At 41.0% G+C, this 27,403-nt stretch overlaps 1 protein-coding gene, 1 long non-coding RNA gene and 1 other non-coding gene across 4 annotated transcripts in view; 2 read left to right on the plus strand and 1 right to left on the minus strand.

Annotated features, from left to right (window-relative positions):
* Positions 1-572: 572 nt before the first annotated feature.
* The window catches only part of Ccar1 (cell division cycle and apoptosis regulator 1), a 48,029-nt gene continuing 21,198 nt past the window's right edge, over positions 573-27,403 (plus strand). The window contains exons 1-13 of one of the 2 annotated variants that reach the window (XM_048338902.1): positions 573-754; positions 1,907-2,028; positions 11,418-11,590; positions 12,266-12,310; positions 14,480-14,512; positions 18,112-18,305; positions 19,965-20,079; positions 20,284-20,476; positions 21,834-21,963; positions 22,193-22,354; positions 23,744-23,969; positions 25,808-25,921; positions 26,504-26,670. In XM_048338902.1, coding sequence (XP_048194859.1) covers positions 1,956-2,028; positions 11,418-11,590; positions 12,266-12,310; positions 14,480-14,512; positions 18,112-18,305; positions 19,965-20,079; positions 20,284-20,476; positions 21,834-21,963; positions 22,193-22,354; positions 23,744-23,969; positions 25,808-25,921; positions 26,504-26,670 — 1,625 coding nt within the window. In that variant the 5' untranslated portion in view covers positions 573-754; positions 1,907-1,955. Of the gene's footprint in view, positions 755-777; positions 882-1,906; positions 2,029-11,417; positions 11,591-12,265; positions 12,311-14,479; positions 14,513-18,111; positions 18,306-19,964; positions 20,080-20,283; positions 20,477-21,833; positions 21,964-22,192; positions 22,355-23,743; positions 23,970-25,807; positions 25,922-26,503; positions 26,671-27,403 lie in introns of those variants that run through there. The other variant, XM_048338903.1, reaches the window with a different exon arrangement.
* On the minus strand, positions 5,595-7,258 carry LOC125346397. The gene is made up of 3 exons (XR_007209925.1): positions 6,743-7,258; positions 5,767-5,768; positions 5,595-5,607 (listed from the first exon to the last, which is right to left on the minus strand). It is a non-coding gene; the product is annotated as an uncharacterized LOC125346397 (long non-coding RNA).
* Positions 26,308-26,374, plus strand: LOC125347466. Its single transcript, XR_007210235.1, has one exon. It is a non-coding gene; the product is annotated as a small nucleolar RNA SNORD98 (small nucleolar RNA).

The following is a 27,403-nucleotide window of genomic DNA, read 5'->3' on the forward strand; positions in this document are numbered from 1 at the left end:
ATTCCCCAGCACCACATATATAGAAAAGGCCAGAGGTGGCCCATTTTAAAATATCCTGCTGCCGTGCTTAGACCAATATAAGCCCACATCCAAATCCAGTCCTTGGCACAACCTCCAAACCCACGCCAAGGCATGTGCCCCTTGCAGGCAATAAGCAGTCCTAGCCCTATTCCTTTTCGGTTCTCCATTTTTCTCACACCTTTAATCCCAGCTTCTAGGGAGGCTCATGCACAAGGACCCAAGATCTCCAGGCCTAGTAACTCATCATGAGGAGGACACAAAACTCCCTCTGCAAACACAAAGCTTCCTTTAGAGAGAAACTAAAATTATACATGGTGAAGTGTATGTTAAATTGAATTACATCTGAATTTAGAAGGCAGCTGTTATAAAACATTTTTTTCAAGTAATTGTAGAGGAAACAAAACAAAATGGCGGCGGGCTGCCCAGGTCACGTGACCACCATTTTGTCTCCTTCCCAGGCTTTTTCCCCAGCGCAGGCTTCGAGGCACGTCGCGGCTCATTGTTCAGCGAAGCCTAGGTAACCCTTCTCAGGCGCGCTCCCGTTCTGGCGGCGTAGTCCAAGGGACGAGCGTCAAGAGAGCGAGAGGAGCGCGCACGTAGGACGTAAGGCCGTAAGCGTCATTCTTTCAGCAGCTGGGGAGGGGAACGGCGTGGAACTAGACGGGAAGTTGGCGCATGCGCGCACGGCTGACGGATTTGAAATGGCTTCGGTGTTAGTCGGGACCCGACTCAGGTGAAGGTCTGGTTATCTTGTGGTTAGAGTAACGGGTGGCCGAGCCAAGGTTCCTAACATCTCTGCGGATGCTCTGAAGGGTCGGGGGTGCCAGTTTTCGTGACCCAGCAGCTGCAGGCCGGCGACGGTGGGGCTCTCGTGGGACCGAGGCGGGAGGGACACGGTCCCTTTTGTGCGGGTCGGAGCAGGCCCCGCGCGGCCTCCCCTCCTCCCGCCGCTGCGCTCCTGGCCCCGCGGCGGCCCGCGCGCTGCCCGCGACCCTCGGCCTGGCTCCCCGGAGGCCGCTCCGACGCCCCTCGCGTCCTCACCGACGAGGTGTTAGCTTCTCGGCTTCCGGGGCGGGGGAGGGGGGAAGGGAGGCGCCGAGAGCCTCCGGGTTGGGGATGCGGGGTTCGGAGGGGTGGGGATGGAGGCGCTCTCCTTGGGGCCTGGCGTCCGGGATGTCCCGGGCGGTGAGTGTGCCGGGTTAGCGCTCCTTCCGGCGTGAAGCAGGGGCGGCCGGTTCCTCCTGCCCGGCTCCGCGCCTGGCCAGCAGGAAGCTGGGGCCCGCGGAAGATGGATGGCCGCGCTCCTGCGCGTCGTTCGGAGGGAGTGGTGGCCAGCACGCCGGAGCAGCGCGCACCGGGATCGTCGCGGTTCTGGCTTGATTTGGGAGGGAGAGAGGGTCTTCCCAGAGGGCTTCTGGAGGATGCACTATCTCTCCACACTCGATAAAGAAGAGCGGATCGTTTTTAAAATGGTCTTTTATTTTTATTCGGGGGGTGGGTCTCATGCGAATTTCCGTTACTGGTTTCATTTCTGCTCGATATCAGTTTTCAACCCCTCGCCCCCCAAAAAACAGCCTATATAGATCTCATTACAATCGAGTAGATAACGGCAGATGGTTTTCCGTGTAAATGTGACGGTCTGTAGTCCTGGAGGGAAGTACCTTTCTTTGAAGTCTACCCCTTAAAAAAAATAAGATACTTTTGGCGATTCGGTTGATGTAAGATTTTTTTTTTGCCTTATTTCAAATGTTCGTGTGCACCTTTTCTACCTCCTAATTTTTGTTTCTATTTAGGAGGGATGTCCTTGATACACGATTTCAGATACCCTTTGATGAGGTTTGTAATTTTGGTTTGAACTTTGAAACATGGATCCTTTTCTTAATAGATCGCTGCTATAGAAGAGAAACAGTGGAGGTATTTTCACCCTTTGCATCATGGCTCAGTTTGGAGGACAGAAGAATCCACCCTGGGCTACTCAGTTTACAGCCACTGCAGTATCACAGCCAGGTCAGGCTACTGTAAATATGTGGGATGAAGTGGGGAGGGAGGGAGAACCCTCTCATGACTATGTTGGTTTAGGCTGTGCATGATATGACAAAATATTTGCAAATGATGTATCCCAAATTGTGTGTCCTTTATTTGTGAAGACTTATTAACTTATGATGTTGCCCAGCCTGCCTTGGAAACTCATTACATATCCAGTCTGCCCTCAAACTGGTGTCCTGCCTGGACCTCCTGAGTGCTGAATTACAGGCTTGTACCACACCTAGCTCAGAATGAAGGTTGGGAGGGCCTGTGTGTGTGTGTGTGTGTGTGTGTGTGTGTGTGTGTGTGTATTTTAAGCCCTTAAACTTTTTTTTTAAAAATTATTTGGGGGAGAGGGGCATCAGTTCTGCAGTTTGAACTTGAGGCCTCACCCTTGGGTAGGCTGTGGATCTACCACTTGACTCACCTTCCCAGCCCTTTGCCTAGACTGGCCTCAAACTGATCCTCCTAATCTCCTCCTCCTGAATAGGTGGGATTACAGATGTGAGCCACTGTGCCAGGCTCCCCATTTTCTTAGGAAGAATTTTATTTATTTATATTTAACTATTTCTTGATTTACCGATCAGATCATATTTAACAACTTTTATAGTTGTCTTCCTTTTTAAAACAGGATCTTACTTTGTTGTGCATTCTGGCCTTGAGCTTTCAGTTCTGCCCTCAGCCTCCCCAGTGCTGGGATAGCTTTCTGTTATTTTGTCCTCAGTGCTGGTATTATAAACGTGTACCACCACACCTGCCTGGATTTTTTACTTATATGTAATAAGCCAGTAGTGTTTATAGTTTGAAATAAGTGTCACTAAGGATTCTACAGAATGAGTTTTGAGTACTTAGAAAAGTTTTGGCTTATGCCGTTGAATGTAATTGTGTTACTGTTGTGCTTTTTCAGACCAAGTCTTTATATTTATCCTAGGCTTTGAACTTCTTTCACCTATTTTACTCTCCCTAAGGCTGGGATCAGATGTATGTACCACCACAGTTGGCTTCTATTTTAGTTTTTGATCCATGTTGTTCATTGCTGTGTTTTACCTAAAATACCTGTCTTGTGATTAGAGGTTAGTTGCTGAAGCATTGCCTGATCTATTTTAAAATGCATGGAAATTATTACTTAGCTAGGTGATCTTTTTCCTTAAAAAAAATGAAAAGGGGACTGGGGATATGGCCTAGTGGCAAAGAGTGCTTGCCTCATATACATGAAGCCCTGGGTTCGATTCCCCAGCACCACATATACAGAAAACGACCAGGAGTGGCGCTGTGACTCAAGTGGCAGAGTGCTAGCCTTGAGCAAAAAAAAAGAAGCCAGGGACAGTGCCCAGGACTGGCAAAAAATGATAATGATAATAAAATACACATTATAAAAAAATGAAAAGGTACCTTATAATATTGTTGTCCCTCTCCCCCCCCCCCCCATCCTGGGGCTTGAACTCAGGGCCTGGGCATCATCCTTGAGCTTTTTTTTACTCAAAGCTGGCACTCTACACAGCGCCACTTCTGGCTTTTTCTATTTATGTGGTACTAAAGAATTGAACCCAGGGCTTTATGCATGTTAGGGAAGCACTCCACCACTAAGCCACATTCCCAGGTCTTACAGTGTTTTTAATTACTCTTGAAGGAGTAAAGTGTAGCCATTTCTTCTGTAGATAATTGAGAATAATTTTATAGATCATATTTCATTCAGATCTAACTCCTTAAATCAAGAGAGACTTAGAGGGGGCTGGGGATATAGCCTAGTGGCAAGAGTGCCTGCCTCGGATACAAGAGGCCCTAGGTTCGATTCCCCAGCACCACATATACAGAAAACGGCCAGAAGCGGCGCTGTGGCTCAAGTGGCAGAGTGCTAGCCTTGAGCGGGAAGAAGCCAGGGACAGTGCTCAGGCCCTGAGTCCAAGCCCCAGGACTGGCAAAAAAAAAAAAAGAGAGAGACTTACAGGGCTGGGGATATGGCCTAGTGGCAAGAGAGCTTGCCTTGTCATGAGGCCCTGGGTTCTATTCCCCAGAACCACATATACAGAAAACGGCCAGAAGTGGCGCTGTGGCTCAAGTGCCAGAGTGCTAGCCTTGAACAAAAGGAAGCCAGGGACAGTGCTCAGGCCCTGAGTCCAAGCCCCAGGACTGGCCAAAAAAAAAAAAAAAAAAGAGAGACTTAGAGTTGGTTGAGACAGAAACTGGGATTATTAGTAACTTCTGTGCTTCCAGAAGCAAGTTTTATGCCTCCATGCTTTGATAAGCTAAGCATGTTTAGCTCAACTGCATACATTTTTTTTTTTTTTTTTTTACCAGTCCTGGGCCTTGGACTCAGGGCCTGAGCACTGTCCCTGGCTTCCTTTTGCTCAAGGCTAGCACTCTGCCACTTGAGCCACAGCGCCCCTTCTGGCCGTTTTCTGTATATGTGGTGCTAGGGAATCGAACCCAGGGCCTCATGTATAGGAGGCAAGCTCTCTTGCCACTAGGCCATATCCCCAGCCCCATACATTTTGTTTTAAGTTCATGTTTCTGTTGAACCAATAAAATAGCTGTTATGGTAGTATTCTGTTGTCTATAGTTCTTTACATTTATATTGTAATTATTTGAATGTATGCTACAGACATTTATTTTTAAGATTGAGCAAGAGACATCAAAGGCTTATTGATTTTTGTCGAAACAAATAGTAAACATGTTTCTTCTTTCTGTAATTTGTAGATAATGCCGTTTGGTGCTGTTTGAAATTACTTCTGGATAGTCTCAAACATACCATTAATTAGAATTCTTTAAAATATGAGATCTTGCTGACACACACTTCCTTTCAGTGGGTAGGCAAGTATTTGTTACCGTACAGGCTTAGTTTTCCTATAAAAATTGAAGAATAGGTCCCATATGTAACTCTCCAGTGATACTGCTTTGAATACAATACCTAGCTTCTAGGTGCTGTATTTTGGCCTATGTCCTGAGTAGTATTTTCTCACTTGCCTTGTGACTTAACTCCTTTGTGACTAATCATTATCTAATTATTAGAGGAAATTCTCAGAACTAAGCAAATTTCTGTGTAAGTTAAATTTATTTAGGTGTTTGTATATTATTTGCTGTTCCTGAGGCTTGAGCTCTGGGCCTACGCACTCTCCCTGAGCTCTCTACCACTTGAGCCACAGCCACTTCTGGCTTTTTTGAGTAGTTTATTGGAGAAAAGAGTCTCACAGACTTTGCAGCCCAGGCTGGCTTCAAACCACAATCCTCAAATCTTAGCCTCCTGAGAAACTAGGATTACAGGTATGAGCCACTGGCACCTGACTTAAATTTATTTTTTATTTTTGGCTTTTGAGTAATTAACCTATACCTGCGTTGTACCTGATTTCAAGAGAGATTTCTCTTTTTCTTTCACTATTTTTCAAGTTGGGTCTCTCATTTTTGTCCAAGACAGGCCTCCAATCCTGATCCTTCTAAATATCCTCCTTTGTAGCTGGGATTATAGATACACACTACAACCACATCCAACTAAGAATATATTTTCTCGTGTGTGTTTATGTATGTATATATCTTAGTCCTGTTGCTTGAACTTGGGACCTGGTTCTTTGCTTATTTACTCTCAGCTGGCACTCTACCACTTGAGTCATACCTCAAGCTACCTAAATACATTTTTTTTTTCCTTTTTGGGGAGGCTGGTCCAATGGCTTGAACTCGGGGCCTGGGTGCTGTCCTTGAGATTTTTGCTCAAGGCTAGCACCCTACCACTTGAACCACAGCTCTATTTCTAGCTTTTTTGATGATTTATTGGCGATAACAGTCTCACCGACTTTTCTGCTGGAGCTGGCTAGGAACCACAATCTTCAGATCTCGCCATTGTGCAGTTTAGGATTACAGATGTGAACTATCAGCACCTGGCAAACATTTTATTTTTTATTTATTTATTTATTTGCCAGTCCTGGTCCTTGGACTCAGGGCCTGAGCACTGTCCCTGGCTTCCTTTTGCTCAAGGCTAGCACTCTGCCACTTGAGCCACAGCGCCACTTCTGGCCGTTTTCCATAAATGTGGTACTGGGGAATTGAACCCAGGGCTTTATGTATACGAGGCAGGCTCTCTTGCCACTAGGCCATATTCCCAGCCCCTGGCGAACATTTTAAACTAAATATAACTGCTACATTTTCTGTTAACAGCTTCAAATATACTTTGAAAAAAAGTCAGCAAAACACATTAAAAGGATTTGATCAAGCTGAGTACCGAATGTCCTAGCTACTCAGGAGGCTAGGCCTGGAGGATCATGATTCACATCCAGCCCTGGCAGAATAATCTGTGAGATTCCATCTTGAATTAAATAGCAAAATGCCAGACTGGAGGTATACCTCACATGGTAGAGTTGCTGGCTGTTAGCAAGGAAGTAGAGTAAGAGTACAAAGCCCTGAGGTCAGGCCTTGATACCCGGCCATCCCACATAAAAACCAAAATCATAGCTAAGTGCTGTAATCCTCTCTATCTGGAACATGTACTTGAAATCCCTTCTCAGTCAGTTGCTGTATGCAGTCATCCCAGTCACATGGGCAGCTGAGATCAAGAGAATTGTGGTTCCAGGTTAGACTAGGCAGAAAAGTTCATGATACTTCTGTTTCAATGGAAGAAGCTGGGTGTGGTAACAGACACCTGTCATTCCAGCAAGGATGAAAAGTGTCAATCTAGTGAGTCAAAAGAGAAAGCAAACAAAAGAACAACCAGGGTCCAGGTTCCATACTTAGCAAAATGTGAGAGCCTAGCTGGGTGGCAGTGACTCCCACCTGTAATCCTAGTTACTCAGGAGGCTGAGATGTGGAGAATCATGATTCAAAAACCATCTCCAATTACTTAGCAAAGTGCTGAACTAGAGGGATGGCTCAAGTGGTAGAGCACCAGCTATGAATAAAAAAGAAGCCTTAAAGAGAGTTTGAAATGCCAGGTTCAGGTCCCCATACCGGCACACGCAAAATAACCAGTGCAAGAAGAAAGGGTTGGAGTTGTTGCTCAGTGATAGAGCACAAGCCTAGAAAGTGCAAGGCACTGAGTTGAAACCCCATTACTCACCTCCCACTTCCCCCCAAATAAAGATTTCATCAAAATAATAATGTAGGACTGACCTCATTCTCAAGTGGTAGAGTGCCAGCCATGAGCGAGAAAGCTATGCAAGATCAGGTCCTGAGTTCAGGTCCAGGTACTAGCACACATGCACAAAAGAATAGTAGTTCAGATGCCACTTTCACTTTTTTTTTTTGTTTTTTTTTAAAGCAATTACTAGGGGCTGGGAATATGGCCTTGTGGCAAGAGTGCTTGCCTCCTATACATGAAGCCCTGGGTTCGATTCTTCAGCACCACATATATAGAAAATGGCCAGAAGTGGCGCTGTGGCTCAAGTGGCAGAGTGCTAGCCTTGAGCAAAAAGAAGCCAGGGACAGTGCTTAGGCCCTGAGTCCAAGGCCCAGCACTGCCCCCCCCCCCCCAAAAAAAAGCAATTACTAGAACAGGCCAGATATATCAGTATCTGAGGAGAGTATATAGTATAAATAGTTTAACACAGTTGTTTAATCACATTACTTTCTTTTTCCTTTAGTGTTGCTGGGAATTGACACCGGAATTAGTGCAAACTAGGCAGATGTTTTACTACTGTAATGTACCCCCCACCTCCCTCAAAATTATCTTTTTGATCTTTGTGCCTGTATTTCTGACTCTTTCTTCTAAAAATAATGTAGAAATTACCATTCCTTTTGCCAGTACTGGGGTTTGAACTCAGGGGCTCTCATTCTTGTTCACTTGAATTCAAGACTAGCATTTTATCACAATACCTCCAACTTAATTTTTTTTTGTTGTTTTGGTCAGTCCTGGGGCTTGAGCTCAGTGCCTGGGCATGGTCCCTGAGTCTCATTGTGCTCTAGGCTAGCACTTCTGGTTTGTGAGTGGTTTATTGTAGATAAGTGTCTCATGGAGACTTTTCAGCCTATGTTGGATTTGAACTATGATCCTCAGACCTCAGCCTCCTGAGTAGCTAGGATTACAAGCTTGAGCCACTGGTGCCTGGCTGGGGCTGGCAGTGGGACTTTATCACTTGAGCCACAACTCCAGCTTTTGGACTAGAGTCTTAGTGATTTTTCTTCCCGGTCTAACTTCAAACTGTTATATTCCAGGTCTTTCTTGCTCTCCACTTCCTATGTAGCTAAGATTGTAGGTGTGAGCCATGTCTGCCAACTTATTCTTAAGTTATTGGTCATGAATATTTTCAGACATTGTGCTCTATTGGGCTTATTTAGTTAGAAAGGAATCTTGAGCTAAGCACTGCAGCTCATGCCTGTAATCCTAGCTACACAGAAAGCTTAGATCTGAGGATCAAAGTTCAAAGCCAGCCTAGACAGGAAAGCTCAAGCCCCAGGACTGGCACCAGAAGAAAAAGAATTTTGAAGGCTGCAGCAAATTGTCCAAGGATTGTCCAATTGTCCAAGATTCTAAGAAAGTTACCTGTGCAATGAGCTCCAATATAAATGCTGTGTACATAGCTGTACTATATTCTTTTTGGTTGATCATGGGGCTTGAACTCAGGGCCTGGCCACTGTCTCTGAGCTCTTTTGCTCAAGGCTAGCTCTCTACCACTTTGAGCCACAGTGCCACTTCTGGTTTTCTGGTAGTTAATTGGAGATAAGAGTCACATGGGGACTTTCCTGCCTGGGCTGGCTTTGAACTTCAACCCTCCTCCTCCTCTGAGTAGCTAGGATTATAGGCATGAGTCACCAGCTCCAGCTGGGGCTTGAACTTGGGGCCTGAGCACTGTCCCTGGCTTCCTTTTGCTCAAGGTTAGCACTATCACTTGAGCCACAGGGCCACTTTTGGCTTTTTTCTATATATGTGATGCTAAGGAATTGAACCCAGGGCTTTATGTATGCAATGCAGGTACTCTACCACTAGGCCACATCCCTAGCCCCATGTACTGTATTCTTATACAGAAAAAGTTTGTACATGTTTGCATAGTGCTTTTTGACGCAGGGCTGGGAACATGACCTAGTGGTAGAGTGCTTGCCTCCCATGCAAGAAGCCCTGGGTTGGATTTCTCAGCACCACATATATAGAAAACGGCCAGAAGGGGCGCTGTGGCTCAAGTGGCAGAGTGTTAGCCTTGAGTAAAAAGAAGCCAGGGACAGTGCTCAGGCCCTGAGTCCAAGCCGCAGAACTGGTTAAAAAAAAAAAAATTGACCTGAGAGGTGAGGAATAAGGCTTAGTGTTAGACTGCTTGCCTAGCATGTATAAGGCCCTGGATTCAATTCCTTGGTATCCCATAAGCACAAAAAATAAATTTAAAAAAATTTTTTTGACCTGAGTTCCTTTTAAACTGTTGATAAAGATTCTTTGGATATAGACTATATTAGTTTCATATCCTTTAGATATATATCCATTGGTGGATTATACGGTAGTTCTAGTTTTACTTTTTTTTTTTTTTTTTTTTTTTTTTTTTGCCAGTCCTGGGCCTTGGACTCAGGGCCTGAGCACTGTCCCTGGCTTCTTCCCGCTCAAGGCTAGCACTCTGCCACTTGAGCCACAGCGCCGCTTCTGGCCGTTTTCTGTATATGTGGTGCTGGGGAATCGAACCTAGGGCCTCGTGTATCCGAGGCAGGCACTCTTGCCACTAGGCTATATCCCCAGCCCCCCTAGTTTTACTTTTTTGAGGCTCTTCCCTACTGTTTCCATGATACTAATAACTTACACTCCCATCAACAGTGTACAAAGGGGCGCTGGGTATATGGCCTAGTGGCAAGAGTGCTTGCCTCATATACATGAAGCCCTAGGTTCGATTCCTCAGGACCCCATATATAAAAAAAGCCAGAGGTGGTGCTGTGGCTCAAGTGGCAGAGTGCTAGCCTTAAGCAAAAAGAAGCCAGGGACAGTGCTCAGGCCCTGAGTTTAAGCCCCAGGACTGGCAACAAAAAACCAAAACAAAAAAACATTTAAAAAAACCCAGTGTACAAAGGGTTCCACATCCTTGCCAGCAGTTGTTAGTTATCATTAGTTTTATGTCTGTCTGTCTGTGTTTATATGCATTGGCTCCCTCCCACTTGGAGCTGGGAATCAAACTCAGAGTTTTGCCTATGCTAGGCAAGCACTGCACCACTGAAAGTTATACCTTGTCTGTGTTTCCCTCTTACTATAATTGTTCTAACAGGTACAAGATGATAACTCATGACATTAACTTTCATTACTTCCCTAAGGATTAGTGGCGCTGGACATTTTTTCATAGACCTATTAGATGTTATATCACTTTCTTTTTGGCCAGTCCTGGGCCTTGGACTCAGGGCCTGAGCACTGTCCCTGGCTTCTGTTTTTGCTCAAGGCTAGCACTCTGACACTTGAGCCACAGCGCCACTTCTGGCCGTTTTCTATATATGTGGTCCTGGGGAATCGAACCCAGGGCTTCATGTATATGAGGGAAGCACTCTTGCCACTAGGCCATATTCCCAGCCCTGTGATATCACTTTTTTTTTTTTTGCCAGTCCTGGGCCTTGGACTCAGGGCCTGAGCACTGTCCCTGGCTTCTCTTTGCTCAAGGCTAGCACTCTGCCACTTGAGCCACAGTGCCACTTCTGACTTTTCTATATATGTGGTGCTGGGGAATTGAACCCAGGGCTTCATTGTATAGAAGTCAAGCACTCTTGCCACTAGGCTATGTTCCCAGCCCTTGTGATATCACTTTTGAGGAATGTTTATTCAGGTCCTTTCTATGCCCATGTATTTTTTTAAAATTATTTTTATTAAATTTTGTTGACAAGGTGTTGTGCAAAAGGGGTACAGTTACATAACAGGGCAGTGAGTACATATCTTGTGATATCTTACACCTTCCTTTTTCTTTCCCTTCCCTAGATCAGGTAGGCATATGTACAATACCCAGTGTACCAAAATCATATACAGTAGCCATGTGTCTATGTCCATGTATTAATCAGGTTATTTATCTTTGTACTGTTGAATTATTTTTTATGTTTTATTTATTTTTTTGTGTGCCAGTTCTTGGGCTTGAACTCAGGGCTTGTGCACTATTCCTGTGCTTCTTTTTAGTAAAGGCTAATATTCTACCACTTGAGCCACGTTCCACTTTTGGCATTTTCTGAGTAGTTAATTGGAGATAAGAGTCTCACAGACTTCGTTGCCCAGGTTGGCTTCTAAACTCAATCCTCAGATCTAAGCCTCCTGAATACCTAGGATTACAAGTGCTAGCTATCAGCACCTGGCTGTTTTTGTTTTTTTGAAAGATGGTCTCACTATGTACCCTCAGTTAAGTTCAATTGTGTTTTCTGTTTCTTAGTAATTAAGATCTCAGGGAAAATCTATAGAAGGAAGTAAAATAATCTTGATTTTTCCTTTCTCCCCTTTAATATCATTTTAGCTGCACTAGGTGTTCAGCAGCCATCACTTCTGGGAGCATCTCCTACCATTTATACCCAGCAGACTGCCTTGGCAGCAGCAGGCCTGACCACACAAACACCAGCGAACTATCAGTTAACACAAACTGCAGCGTTGCAGCAACAAGCTGCTGCTGCTGCAGCTGCATTGCAACAGGTGGGCTTTTAATAAGTTCTTTTTTTTTAATTTAATTTATTTATTAATTGAACACAAATTTTTTTGACAAGGTGTTGTGCAAAAAGGGTACAGTTACATAGTAGGGCAGTGTGTACTTAATAAGTTCTTAATATGTGACACAGACTATAAAAATGATTAGCTAGGGGCTGGGGATATGGCCTAGTGGCAAGAGAGCTTGCCTCTTATACATGAGGCCCTGGGTTCGATTCCCCAGCACCACATATACAGAAAACGGCCAGAAGTGGCGCTGTGGCTCAAGTGGCAGAGTGCTAGCCTTGAGCAAAAGGAAGCCAGGGACAGTGCTCAGGCCCTGAGTCCAAGGCCCAGGACTGGCCAAAAAAAAAAAAAGATTAGCTAGAGATGCTACTTCCTTGTTTTGAGGAACAAAGAATTATGGGACTTTATTAATGCCTTCTTTCATGATAAAAGTTAATGTGTAAGAAAAAATACCATAATGCCCAGCATATATGGGAAAATAGAGTTATATACTCAAAATTAAATTTTCATATTGTTATCTGAAAAACAATTCAAGTCAAGTTTAGCTACTCTAGAAAGTTTGGTTTGGGCTCTGTTTTCATGTATGAATGTCACTTTTGAGAATGTATAAAATTAATACATTTTTCATTGAATAATCTGATATTTTTCATCTTTCAGCAATATTCACAACCTCAGCAGGCCTTGTATAGTGTGCAGCAACAGGTTAGTTTATATTTTCCATATTAAAAATTGGGTTTTTTTTTTGCTGGTAATCCTGAGCCTTGAACTCAGGGCCTGAGTACTGTTGCTGAGCTTTTTTGGCTCAAGTTGGCACTGTACCACTTGAGCCACAGCTTCACTTCTGGCTTTTTGGTGGTTAATTAGGAATAAAGTTTCATGGACTTTCCTGCCTGGACTAGCTTCAAACTATGATATTTATATCTCAGCTTCTGGAGTTTCTTGATGGGTGTGAGCCACTTGTCTCTTGTTAAAACCGTTTTGAATTAGAAACTCCTTGTAGGTTGTTATCCTTGCTTGTGTCATGATTGTATTCCATTGTTTAGTTTTCACCCTTCACATCAATTTCTTTTTTCTGTTTTGTTTTTTTTGCAAGTCCTGGGCCTTGGACTCGGCCTGAGCACTGCCCCTGGCTTCTTTTTGCTTAAGGCTAGCACTCTGCCACTTGAGCCACAGTGCCACTTCTGGCCATTTTCTATAAATGTGGTGCTGGGGAATCGAACCCAGGGCTTCATGTATACGAGGCCACTAGGAGTGCCTAGTGGCACTCTTGCTACTAGGCCATATTCCCAGCCCCAATTTCTTTTTTTTTCCCTAGAAAACAAAGTTCTTGTTATTGCCATAACAATTATATCTCAATGTATATATATTCATACACCTAGGTATACCTGCTTTGGGCAAATCTGATCACTTAATAGGAATATATATCATTTAGGCATATATATATGTATATATATATGAGTTGGATGGCCAGGGCTTTGATTATTTTTTAATTTTTTTTTCCTTTCTTTTCTTTTTGTCAGTCATAGGGCTTGAACTCAGGGCCTGTCCTTGAGCTCTTTTTGTTCTACCACTTTGAGTCACAGCACCACTTCTGATTTTCTTGGTAGTTAATGGGGAGATGGGAATCTCAGTCTTTTCTGCCTGAACTGGCTTTGAGCTGGGACCTAAGATCTCAGCCTCCTGAGTAGTTAGGATTACAGGCATGAGGCACCAGCACTCATCTTGTTGGGTTTTTTTTTAAAAAATATACTTTTATTGTTATTAAGGTGTTATACAGAGGGATTACCATTTCATAATCTGTTCATTTTTTGAGACCAAACTGACCTTGAATTCCTTGTCTTCCTGCCTTAGCCTCCTGAGTATTGTGATTACAGGTATAAATGTCATTATATCCAATTTCATTGCTATTTTTTAGTGTCATTACAAGATTGGTGATACTGAGTTCTATTTCAACATGGTGATTAAGACATTGTAGTACTAGATATCTTCCCCATTACTAAATGTAATGGTTTGTTTTCACATGTCCTGAAAAAAAAAATCAATCCTCAAACTTAATTAAATGTAGCTAAGTGATTACTATGGAACAAGCTATTTATATCAGATTTGCAAATGCTTAAAAAGTTGTAGGTAGTATTATACCTAATGATATGTTACATTTCATTAAAAAAAAATAATGTAATGTTTAAAAGGCAATTTTCTGCCAAGTCTGATAGTATACACCTCTAATCACACAAGGATGAGACAGGAGAATGGTAATTAAAGGCTGTCTTGGGCTTTATCATAAAAGACAGTCACACACCAAAAAAGTTGAAATAAAATAAAAAGTTCTGTTTTTTTTTTTTTTGCCAGTTCTAGGGCTTGAACTCAGGGCCTGGACACTGTCCCTGAGCTTCTTTTGCTCAAGGCTAGCACTCTGCCACTTGAGCCACACAGTGCCACTTGTGGGTTTTTCTGCTTGTGTGGTACTGAGGAATCGAACCGAGGGCTTCATGCATGTTAGGCAAGCATTCTACCACTAAGCCACATTCCCAGCCCCTAAAAGGTATTTTATTTTATTTATTTATTTTGGGGGGTGGCTGGGGATATGGTCTAGTGGCAAGAGTGCTTGCCTCCTATACATGAGGCCCTGGGTTCGATTCCCCAGCACCACATATACAGAAAATGGCCAGAAGTGGCACTGTGGCTCAAGTGGCAGAGTGCTAGCCTTGAGCAAGAAGAAGCCAGGGACAGTGCTCAGGCCCTGAGTCCAAGCCCCAGGACTGGCAAAAAAAAAAAAAAAGATAAATAAATAAATAAATAACCTAAAAGGTATTTTAAAAGACATCTGTAAATCAATTCTGATTGATTCCTTTTTATTTTTCTTTCTTTCAGTTACAGCAACCTCAGCAGACCATTTTAACACAGGTTAGTTTCCTGGGTTTTCAGTTATTTTATTTCTGCTTAGGTCTTCATTCAAATGTCTGTGACATTTATATTGCTAAGTAAATATAGGAATGTGTTATCGTAGTTTGTGAGTTTTGTTTACAGGTCAAGCTGTTTTATAGTGTGAAGTCTTATTATAACATTACCTTTTCTTCCTTTTCTTTTTCTTTTCCTGTAGTATTTGGGTTTATACTTAGGGCCTTGTGCTGCTTTCACTTTTTTTTTTGGCCAGTCCTGGGCCTTGGCCTAAGCCCTGTCCCTGGCTTCTTTTTGCTCAAGGCTAGCACTCTGCCACTTGAGCCACAGCGCCACTTCTTGCCATTTTCTATATATGTGGTACTGGGGAATTAAACCCAGGGCTTCATGTCTATGAAGCAAGTACTCTTGCCACTAGGCCATAGTCCCCAGCTCACATTTTCTTTTTCCTTTTTTATTTTACTATTTTCTTTTTTTGCCAGTCCTGGGGCTTGAACTCAGGGCCTGAGCACTGTCCCTGGCTTCTTTTTGCTCAAGGCAGCTCCCGTCGCCACTCCTCCTACCCTTTTCTGTTTTTGTGGTGCTGAAGAATTGAGCCCAGGGCTTCATGAATGTTAGGCAAGCACTCTACCATTTAGCCATATTCCGAACCCCTACTATTTTCTTTTCAGTAACGGGTGTGAACTCTAGACCTCTCTAGGCAAGTGTCCTACTATTTGAATTATGCACCCTTGCCTCATCTTTTCTTTGTAGGATGTAAGTTAGAATTTTTTTTTTTTTTTGCATGTGTGTGGTACTAGCGTTTTGAACTGGGCATCATACTTGCTAGCCAGGCACTCTACCACTTAAGCTGTACCTCTAGCTTTCTTTGCTGTGTTTTTTGTTTTGTTTTTGCTGGGCCTTAAGGTTTTTGCCTGAACCAGCCTGAAGCACAATCTTTCTAGTTATGCTTACTGTGTAACAGAGATGGCAGGGCTATTCTATCACACCTAGAGGTCTTCAGAATGTTTTTGCCTAGGCTGGTCTCAAATCTCAGTACTTTTTAGTTTTGAATTGTAACACGCTCAATTTGTGCCTCCCAAGTAGCTAGGAATAAGTCTCATGCCAAAATTTTTAAAAAATTATTTATTAATTAAACAAAAATTTTTGACAAGGTATTATGCACAAAGGGTACAGTTACATAGTAGGGCAGTGTGTACATTTCTTGTGATATCTTTTTTTTTTTTTTTGGCCAGTCCTGGGCCTTAGACTCAGGGCCTGAGCACTGTCCCTGGCTTCTTTTTGCTCAAGGCTAGCACTCTGCCATTTGAGCCACAGCGCCCCTTCTGGCCGTTTTCTATATATTTGGTGCTGGGGAATTGAACCCAGGGCTTCATGTATACTAGGCAAGCACTCTTGCCACTAGGCCATATCCCCAGCCCTCTTGTGATATCTTACACCCTCTTTTTCTTTCCCTTTCCTAGGTCAGGTAGACATATATACAATACACAGTGTACCAAGAACATATACAGTAGCCATGTGGCCTACGCCAAATAAAATTTGCCTAGGGCTTTAAATTAAATGTAATGTCGACAGTAGACAATATGTGAACATTAGTCTTATATGAACGTGCATACATAGCTTTTGAGCTATTGTGATCCACCGAGAGGTCTATTTTTGACCTTTATATGTTGAGTAGTTGTTTGGTTTTACTTATATAATGCAGGGTCGCTGACCCAAACCTGTGGGAAACACCATTTGACAAGAAGTTTTTGGTTTCACAGACCTGGTCTCTACTGTCTCCCCCCACCCCCCTCCTTAACAGTCATATATCAAGGAGATCATGCCCCTTTGTTTTCTGTGTTCTAGGCTTGTCTCGCTCAACATTATTTGTTCAAGTTCTGACCATGTCCCTGTGAATACCAATATTTCACCATTTCTAATTGCTATGTAGTATTCCATTGTGTATAGGTAACATTTTTTTGATTCATTCATCTGTGGAGGGGCATCTGGGTTGTTTCCTTATGCCAAAATTTTATTTTATAGATATACTTTACTTTTTCTGTAGCATTAAATAAAAGTTTTTACTTTAGTGTTTGAAGGTATAGCACAGAAGGGGAGAAAATATTAAACATATATGAGTCCCAGAAGTTTCTTTGTTTGTTTTGTTTTTAATCTTTTATTTATTTCTTGGCTGTAGGGTTTGAATACAGGGCTTTGTGTTTACTATGCTTGAGCTCCATTAATAACCCTTTTATTTTTGCTGGTTTTGTGTGTGTGTGTGTGTGTGTGTGCGCGCATGTGCAAACTTTGACACTTGAACACAGAGCCTGGGGACAGGCCTCTTGGCTTCTTTTCACTCAAGGCTAGTGTTCTACCACTTAATCTACTGTGGCTTTTAGTTTACTGGAAATACTTTCCTGCCCAGGCTGGCTTTGAACCTGGATCCTCAGATCTCAGTCTCCTGAGTAGCTAGGATTACAGGCTTGAGCCACCAGTGCCCCACAATTTTGCTGATTATTTTTATTTTTTGCAGGTCATTTGGGTTTGAACTTGGGCCTGTCTGTCCCTGAATTCTTTTGCTCAAGGGTAGTGCAGTACAACTTGAGCCACAGTTCCACTTCAGCTTTTTTAGTGATTAATTGGAGTTGAGTCTCATGGATTTTCTTGACTTACTTGCTTTGACTCATAATCCTTGGATCTCAGTCTCCTGAGTTAGGATTAGAGGCATGAATCACCGGTGCCTAATTTTGCTGATTATTTTTTTGACAAGGTTTTATGAACTTGCTTTACCCTACCTGACCATAAGCCAAGATCTTTCTACTTTCAGTCTATTAAGTATTAAAGAATTAAAGGCATGAACCACTAACACCATTTATGGCCCTAGATTTTGTTTATTTGTTTTGTTTTTGTTGCCAGTCCTGGGGCTTGAACTCAGGGTCTGAGCACTGTCCCTGGCTTCTTTTTGCTCAAGGTTAGCACTACCACTTGAGCCACAGCGCCACTTCGGGCTTTTTCTGTATATGTGGTGTTGAGGAATTGAACCCAGGGCTTCAGGTATACAAGGCAAGCACTCTACCAGTAGGCCATATTGTTCCCAGCCCGTGTGGTTTGTATTCTTTTTGTGCCGGGACCAGGGCTAGGTCTCAGAGCCTCACAGTCTCTTTGCTCATGGCTGGCACTCTTCTGCTTACGTTGTGAGTCCAGTTCTGCATTTAGCTGATTAATTGGAGATGGAACCTAGAGGACTTTTCTGCCCAGGCTAACTTCAAATTTAAGATCCTGAGATCTTTGCCGCCTGTGTAGCTAGTATTACAAGTGTGACAGTAGCACCTAATTGCTGGAGTGGATTTTGAATTTCTACTTAAGAACTAAAATAATGGTTTTGAAACTTACTGTACTTTTTTCCTTGGTATGGCCTATGAAAACACTTCTTATTTAACTTATTGATTAAATAGGTTGAAAATAATGTAGTTTTTCAGATTGATTCTAATAAGATGTCCTTGTATGTTTTATAACTTCATGTAAACAAATTTGAAGATTTAAGGCTAGCTGTAAACAGTCATTTTAGTTTTTAGAGATTTTTATGTTAGTATGTTAATATGATAATTGATTTTGTGTGCTAGCCGGCGGTTGCACTACCTACAAGCCTTAGCCTGTCTACTCCTCAACCTGCGGCACAGATAACCGTATCATATCCAACACCACGGTCCAGTCAGCAACAAACCCAACCTCAGAAACAGCGAGTTTTCACTGGAGTGGTCACAAAGCTACATGATACCTTTGGATTTGTGGATGAAGATGTATTCTTTCAGCTTAGGTACACTTTATTTGATGTTGGTAGTTTCATTTTCTTTATCTTTACAAAAGAGTTTCAAATTAACATGTCATTTTATGAATAAAATGCATCTTGATCCTTGTTATACCTTCCATCATTCTGACAGATTCATGTGTTTGGTGTAGAGCATTTAATTGTGGTGAAGATTGTAGTTTAGCTGTAATTTGTGTGTGTGTGCGCGGGTCTTGGAGCTTGAACTACTGGACCTGCTGCTCATTGCCCCTGGACTTTTGTGCTCATAGTCTTCTAAGTCTTGGTGGCTGTAATCCTAACTACTTAGGAGGCTGAGATCTGAGCATCATGGTTTAAAAATAGCCTGGGCAGGAAAGTCCCTAAGACCTTTTCTCTCTCTCTCTCTCTCTTTTTTTTTTTTTTTCCGGCCAGTCCTAGGGCTTGAACTCAGAGACTGGGCACTATCCCTGAACTTCTTTTTGCTCCAGGCTATCACTACCACTTGAACCACAGTGCCACTTCAGGGTTTTTCTCTTTATGTGATACTGAGAAATCTAACCCAGGGCTTCATGCATGCTGGGCAAACACTACCACTAAACTGCATTCCCAGCCTATTGTTAACTTTTTAATTGCATAATGTTAGGATCAAAAGATTGATGGACTAACATTCACAGTAGTACTTAAAGTAGTAGATTAGTCATGTAGCAAGAAACATGAATTTCCTTAGATACGTCAAGTCTATTTCTGTTGATATTCATTAGGATCATTATATTTGGGAAAGACCAGCTAATAATCTACTGTTCAAGGTTTTTCTCTAGTTGGACTTGCTAATTTTCAAATCTTTGTATTAGTAAAAGCCAATCATACTCATAAGATTAGAAAAATACTGTAGACTGGGGGATATAATATTGTTTATTTATACGAGTTAGAACATCATTTTTTTTCTTTTTGTTTATTTATTGATATTGGGCTAGTCCTGGAGCTTGAAGTCAGGGCCTGAGTACTATCCCTGAGCCTTGGTGCTCAAGGCTAGCATTGTAGCACTTGAGCCACAACTCCACTTTTGGCTTTTTGGGGCACTTAATTGGAGATGAGTCTCAGAGACTATTCCTCCCTAGACTGGCTTTGAACCCTGTTCCCCAGATTTCAGTTTCCTGACTAGCTAAGATTGCAGGTGTGAGCCCCCTGTGCCTGGCTCAGTTTTGAAGTTTTTCAAGGCTCTTGGTTTTCTGGGGGTGCGGAGGTAGGGACAGCTGTGGGGTTTGAAATCTGAGCATTCCACTTGATAGACAGTTACTCAACCACTTGATCCATGACCTCAGCCAATATGTGCTTTCTTAAAAAGCTTGTTAGGGGGCTGGGAATGTGGCCTAGTAGTAGAGTGGTTGCATAGCATGCATGAAGCTCTAGGTTTGTTTCTCAGCACCACGTAAACAGAAAAAGTCGCAAGTCAGCGCTGTGGCTCAAATGGTAGAGTGCTAGCCTTGAGCAAAAAGAAACCAGGGAAAGAGCTCAATTCCCAGTACTGGCAAAAAAAAAAAAAGAAAAAAAGTTAGGCTTTCATTTTAGGTGTAATATACTTTAAAATACTGTGCATATAAATATTTTTTGAGAGAGATGCTTGCTCTTATGTATAAATTTTTTTATGTATAGGAAATTCTTTTAATTGAATTTCTGTTTTTATTTCAGTGCTGTCAAAGGGAAAACCCCCCAAGTGGGTGACAGAGTATTGGTTGAAGCTACTTATAATCCTAATATGCCTTTTAAGTGGAATGCACAAAGAATACAAACACTACCAAATCAGGTACATGAAACAATTATGTTAAGTAGTATAAAAACTTGATAATTGAGTCTCCTGATTTACAAGTAAGTTTCTCTTAAAAATTTTTTTTCTTTCTTTTTTCAAATTTTTATTATCAAACTGGTGTACAGAGAGGTCACAATTTCATACGTTAGGCATTGGATACATTTCTTGTACTGTTTATAATTTTTTTTCTTTCCCCTTAAGAATCAGTCCCAAACTCAGCCTTTACTGAAGACTCCTCCTGCTGTACTTCAGCCAATTGCACCACAGACGACATTTGGTGTTCAGGCTCAGCCCCAGCCCCAATCACTTCTACAGGCCCAGATTTCAGCAGCTTCTATTACACCACTATTACAGACTCAGCCACAGCCTCTCTTACAGCAGCCACAGCAGAAAGGTAGTGTATTCAGTATGTCTTTTCTTTTTGTTTCAGCCTAACATATAATACAAGTTATAACAATTGTATTCTTTTCCTTACAAAAATGACAGGGACATCAAGAAAACCTGAAAGGAAGCTTAAGTGTTCTTAAGTATCTAGATTATTTCAGAGGAAATGTGTTTTACTTAATTACTTATAGTGATGAAAATAACTTCATTGAAATAGAAATCCAAAGATAACAGTTTATAGACTTAATTCCTTTTTTTGCTTCTGTGAAAAATTGGTTCTGATCTTTCTACTTCAGCTTCCCCACTGTTGGGACTATGTATCACTACTCTTAACTTGAAAAATGTGTGTGTGTGTGTACATGTGCCAGTATTGGGACTTGAACTCAGGTTTAGAACAGTCTTTCTTAGCTTTTCACTCAAGGCTGATGTTCTATCACTTGAGCCATACCTACACTTCTTGATTTTTTTTTCTGGTCAACTGGAAATAAGAGTCTTACAGACTTTTCTGCCTGGCTGTGAACAGCGATCCTTCGATCTTACTCTCTTGAGTAGCTAGACTTACAGGTATGAGTCATCCATCAGTGCCCAGCTCTCTGTTACATTTGAATACTGCTTTCTTTTGCAATAAGTTCCAGGGAACATGCTATTAAATTGAAAGCTGCTTATATGTTTCTAGGGCATGACAGTTTATTTTTTAGGAGACAAGGAATTGAGTTTTTCCTGCTACAAATTGTCAAGCAATAATTCAGATGAGCACTGTAGAGCTGGGGCATGGCTCAAGTTGTAGGCCCCAAGACCAAACCCTAGTGTCTCCCCTTCCCCCCCACAAAAAGAGAGAAGAAAGATACAAGGAATTAATATCTTCATAAAGTAGTATCAGAATAAGGGATGGTGAATCTCATATATCATGTTAATGGAAAGAATGAATTATTCATGCTTTATCTTCATGTTCCTTACTTTATGTGATATGTAGTGATTGTTTACCTAAGATACCTTTTAATTCAGTAATGAGAGTAATCATATATTGAAAAATTTCTTCATTCCTTGCAGAATGTTGAACGATGAAAATGAGCATTTAAAAATTGGCATTATGAAGGACTTTATATTTTTCCATAATTATTTAAATTTTGTACTGTACCTAAGAAATCGAAAATAAACAGAAGATTTTAAAATGAATTTTTAAACTTGGAATATTGGGAAAAATATGTGAAATAGTACATTGTCAACTTGAATAATAGTCAGATATCCTAAAATAAGTTAAGCAATTTTAGTGACTCCAGTTATTTGGCTGGCTTTGTAATTCAACCATGTAATTAATGCTGTTGAACTGTTTTAACAAGTTAAATTTTTTTCTGTATCTTTTAAAGCTGGTTTATTGCAGCCTCCTGTTCGCATAGTTTCACAGCCCCAACCAACACGAAGGTTAGATCCACCTTCTAGATTTTCAGGAAGGAATGACAGAGGGGATCAAGTACCTAACAGGAAAGATGACCGAAGGTATGTTGTAAAAATGCCCTAGGATGGTGGAGAGGACTGCACAAAAATGTGAAGTACTAGTTTCACTGAACTGTACACTTAGAAATGGTAATGATGGTAAATTACATAATATATGTTGCCACAATTTAAGTTTTCTTTGGAATTTTGTTTACCTAGTAAATGTATCTCATTAAAGAACTATTCCATAATACCAAAAGTATTACTAATTTTAAAAATAATTTGCTTTAAGTCGTGAAAGGGAAAGAGAAAGACGTAGATCCAGAGAAAGATCACCTCAGAGGAAACGTTCCCGAGAGAGATCTCCCCGAAGGGAGAGAGAGCGATCACCTCGGAGAGTTCGACGTGTTGTTCCTCGTTATACAGTGCAGTTTTCCAAGTTTTCTTTAGATTGGTAGGTTCTTTTTCTTCCAATTATTTGCTTGTTTGTTTATTTTTATTTATTTATTTTTGCCATTCATGGGGCTTTAACTCAGGGCCTGGGCACTGCCTGAACTTTTTTTGCTCAACTAGCACTCTACCACTTGAGCCACAGTGCCACTTCTGACCTTTTCTGTTTATGTGGTGCTGGGGAATCAAACCCAGGGCTACATACATGCTAAGTACTCTACTATTAAGCCACATTCCCAGCCCTTAAGCTTTTAACAGATACTTCTCTGCCTTTTGCCTGATTGATTTACCTTGCAGTGTCTATCCTTTGAAAGCTCTGCTTCTTAGTAACATGGAAGTCATCTTTACAAATATATGCCAGATCTTAAAAGGCAAAAACTTTATCTTTCACATAGTGAAGGCCATGAGGAATGTGGATATTCCAAACAACATTTGGATTTTACTTTCACATGGATTTATTTAATTTGATTGTATGATCTAGGAGCTTACTGTAGAATAAAAACTGCAGTTGGGTGCTGATGGCTCACCCCTGTAATTCTAGCTACTCAGGAGGCTGAGATCTGAGCATCACAGTTGAAAGCCAGCCAGGGCAGGAAAGTCTGTGAGAACCTAATCTCCAATTAACCACCAGAAAACTGGAAGTGGCAAAGAGCTAGCCTTGAGCTGAATTGCTCAGGGACAGTGCCCAGGCTATCCCCGCCCCCCCCCCCCCAAAAAAAAAAATTCTGTTTTTTTCTTCATAGTATAAACTTGACTGAGGGGCACTCAGTTACTAACTTCGTGTTTACTGTTATGCTTATATGCATTTCTTTTATGAATAATTTTTTTATTAATGCATACTTTAGCTAAGGCAGAACTCGTTTTATTCTGATATTCTTTGGAGCTGGGTTATAGTTAATTCATATGAAAGGGTCTTCTCAAAGGATTATAAAGTAGATACAAAATAGAAAAGTAAAAGTAACACCTAGGTACAATTTATTCAGAACTATGAGTATACAAACTTGAAAGTACTGTTTTTGTTGTTGCTGGTACCAGGGTTTGAACTCTGTACCTTGTGCTTGCTCAGCTTGCTCAGCTTGCTCGCTTACTTTACAAGTGAGTCATGCCTTCAGCCTGTTGTTTTGCTGATTATTTTTGGAGATGGAGTCTCTTAGGCTTGTTTTGCCTAGGCTAGCTTTGAACCACAGTCTCTTATTAATCTCAGCCTCCTGAGTAGCTAGGACACTGGCTCTTGGCTTTCATATGTCTTTCTGCAAATATGTAGCTTGTTAATATTTGTCCATTTTCATCTTGCTGATTTTTATGTTGGGTTATATATTTAGCTTCAGCATTAAGTGAATGTTTGTAAATCCTTTGGTATTAAGGCTGTTCATTACTTTTATCTGTTTTTCAGTCCTAGTTGTGACATGATGGAACTAAGGCGCCGTTATCAGAATTTATATATACCTAGTGACTTTTTTGATGCTCAGTTTACATGGGTGGATGCTTTCCCTTTGTCAAGACCATTTCAGCTGGGAAATTACTGCAATTTCTATGTAATGCACAGAGAAGTTGAATCTTTAGAAAAAAATATGGCCATTCTTGATCCACCAGATGCTGATCACTTATACAGTGCAAAGGTTTGTATTCCACTACCGTATAACAGCTTGACTTTTTTTAGTAGTTGTTTGTGATAAGACAATACATGGCAAAATTTTAGGAACTGGTTGTTAGATAAAAGACCTGAGTGCCTAAGTTTTTCTTCTTGCCTGATTATATGTTGGCTACTTACATAATATAATTTTAATTTCTCTTCCCCAAATCTGAAGCTATAAGACAGTAGCTGTTGTTTTAAACATTTTAGACTTCATAGAAATAGAAATAAAGCTGATTCTATTGAGTATTACATGCCTTCTGCCTTCCTATGGCCTTAGATAAAACTTATTGTTGGGTGAATGTACTAAATATTAGTCTTCAGAGTGACACTCAGTATGTTGCTTAGTGTTAGTTTCCTCTCTTCCCTCCCCTTCCTTTCTGCCTCCTCCTTTCCACCTTCCCACCTTCCTTCCCTCCTTTCTCTTTTTCTCCTCCCCTATTTCCTTCCCTGCCCCCTGCTGCAGTTTGAATTCAGGACCTCTCCCTCATCAGGCAAAAGGATCTCCACCACTGAACCACATCTCCAGCCCTGTGTGTATGGGTGTCTGTGTGTCTGTTTCCCTCCCCTCCCTCCCTCCCTCCCTCCCTCCCTCCCTCTCTTTTTTGGTACTTAATTGGAGATAAGAGTTTCACTGACTTTCCTGCCTGGGCTGGCTTCAAACTAATTGTCAGAACTCAGACTCTTCAGTAGCTAGGGTTATAGGTATGCTCCACTGCCTCTCTAGCTTTTTTGTTGTGCTGGTTATTTTTGAGATAGAGTCCTGCTTCCTCCCTGAGGGTGAGCCTGAGCTACCATCCACTTGCTTTATTTATTTATATATTTATCTTTGTGCCAGGGTCTTGAACTCTAGGGTCAAGGCACTGTCCCTTAGTTTTTCGCTCAAGGTTTGTATACTCTACTACTTGAACCACACCTCTACTTCTGGCTTTTTGCTGATAAACTTCCAAACATCAGTGTCTCACTTTTCTGCTGGCTTGTACCCTGATATTAGCTTACTTACTGAATAGCTAGAATTAAAGGCATGTGCCACTTGCATCCAGCTCTACTTGCTCTAAGCTTTCTGTTATTGCTGGGGTGACAGGTGTATGCAACTGTGCTCATCATTTTTGCATTTTCAGCCTCCTACGCAACTAGAATCATATGTATGAGCCACAGTGACAAGCTTGGTGTGGGGTTTTTATTGGTTTTGTTTTCTGTTTTTTTGTTTGTGTCTGTATATGTTTATGTGTGCACATGTGCTAGCACTTAGATTTAGGCCTAGCATTTTCCTTTGACTTTTTTTTCCTCTCAAAGTTGGTGCTACACTTCCATTTCCAGCTTTTTTTGTTTGTTTTTTGATTAACTGGAAATAAGCATCTCTTGGATTTTTTTGCTCAGGCTGGCTCATACCCTGACCCTCAGCTTCTTGAGTAGCTAGGATTACAGGCATGAGTGAATGACAGTCTTAAGATCTCAGCCTCCCAAGTACCTAGCATTCAAGTGTGAGCCACCAGTGCCTGGCTGTTTTTGAGACATCTTGTTATGTACCTCACTAGCTAATCTGGAACTCATGATTCTCCTGCCTAAATGTCCATAGTAGTAGGTTACAGATTTGAACCATTGTGCCTAGCAGTTTTCTTCTGTTGTAAAACATTGATCTAAAAGTCATGTTTTGAAAAGTTAAAGCTTTATAATGTATCCAATACCATTTTAAAATAGCATTTATATTCCATTTTAATATTTTTAAAAGTCAGTCTAATATGTAAGTTTAATTAGTAGTACTTCTCATTCTTTTACATTGCTTTAGACTTTTGACAGGATTGAATTATTTGACTATAATAGGTAATGCTGATGGCTAGCCCTAGTATGGAAGATTTGTATCATAAGTCATGTGCTCTTGCTGAAGACCCACAAGAACTTCGAGATGGATTTCAGCATCCTGCTAGACTTGTTAAGGTATAATGAAACATTTATCTTAACTTTAGGTATATATTCACGTATCTTAGTTCTTTTCTTATGTATATATTTGTGTACTATATGTGTACATAACATTTAAAAACTGCATTTTTAAGTTTTAAATATTTTCTTCCTAACGCAGTCTGTTTTTAACTTTATGAAAAGTGTTAGTATTATTAAAGTACAAGTAAGTCAGTGATGTTGCTGTTTTTCTTATTGCCAATTATTACCAGGCCTCATTTTACACAAATAGTTAAGCTGCTATTTTGGTGTATTTGTAGCATAGTAAAGTGTTAATGGGATTCAGATTTTTAAGGGTGCTGTTCAAGTTCAAATTGTAGCTTGTTTCTTGAAAATAGCTCTTTATGATAAAGTATTTTAAGGATGAGTTATGATGTGTAAATCCTATTCCATTGCTGAAATGCAGTGTGGAAAATGATGAACCCTGAACTCTTCCTTGACTGACAGATTCCAGAGGTAGTAAAAAATCATACTGGAAAGGTTTGTACCTTTCCTTTCAACTACTTATTTGTAATGTAATAGGTACATCATATGTGTAAATGTTTCTTTGTTTTGAATTAGTTTTTAGTGGGCATGAAAGGCAAGGATGAAGCTATGGCCATTGGAGGTCACTGGTCTCCTTCGTTGGATGGACCAGACCCAGAAAAGGATCCCTCTGTGTTGATTAAGACTGCTATTCGTTGTTGTAAGGCCCTGACAGGCATTGATCTAAGTGTATGCACACAATGGTAAGTATTAATTTATTTCTGTATTAGAAATGTTTTTGTGATAGTTTATGTAGAGGTTCTTTTCAACCAGCCTTTTCCCCTTCCTTATTTTAGCAACATTCATCATGCAGGTAATCTCAAAAGAAAATCCCCACTTGTAGCAAAATTTTACTTGGTGCCAAAAATGTTTTTTTGGGGGGAAAGGAGTGAGAACTAATCAAATAAACTGAAATTGTAATTAAATGTTTCATTATGCTGTACTATTCAAGTTGGATGTATGTTGAAAATACTTTTCATTTCATGTATAGCTGGAGAAGATCGTCAAGAGATAACTTCATTTCATTTTAATTCTTTTGTTACAAAATGGTGTAGTTGCTGGTTATTTTTGTTCAGCCATATTTTCTCTTGAGGCTTATTTGTCATGTGTATTTTCATATGTTTCTATGACTTAATTGAGAATATTCTTTTTTTAGCACATGAAATCTGAATGGCTATCCAGCTTCTTCAGGTATTCTCTAAGATATGGGTAGCTGTGTCATCAAACTTGATAATGCTTTCTGGGAGCATATTCTTTTACCTAATAAAATATTGTACAAATGTACCAAAAGAGGAACTATGGCTTCTATAATTTTTTTTTCTTTAGACCAACTTCAAGTTCTTGCAGCAAAATTTCTTTACTTGATGTGCTACAAGTGAACTAGGGTCTTTAAAATGTATATTAGAATTTTTTTTCCAACATGCTTCTTCCCTTGCA

This window comes from Perognathus longimembris, chromosome 2, assembly GCF_023159225.1.
Source record: "Perognathus longimembris pacificus isolate PPM17 chromosome 2, ASM2315922v1, whole genome shotgun sequence".
NCBI classification, from domain to species: Eukaryota; Metazoa; Chordata; class Mammalia; order Rodentia; family Heteromyidae; genus Perognathus; species Perognathus longimembris.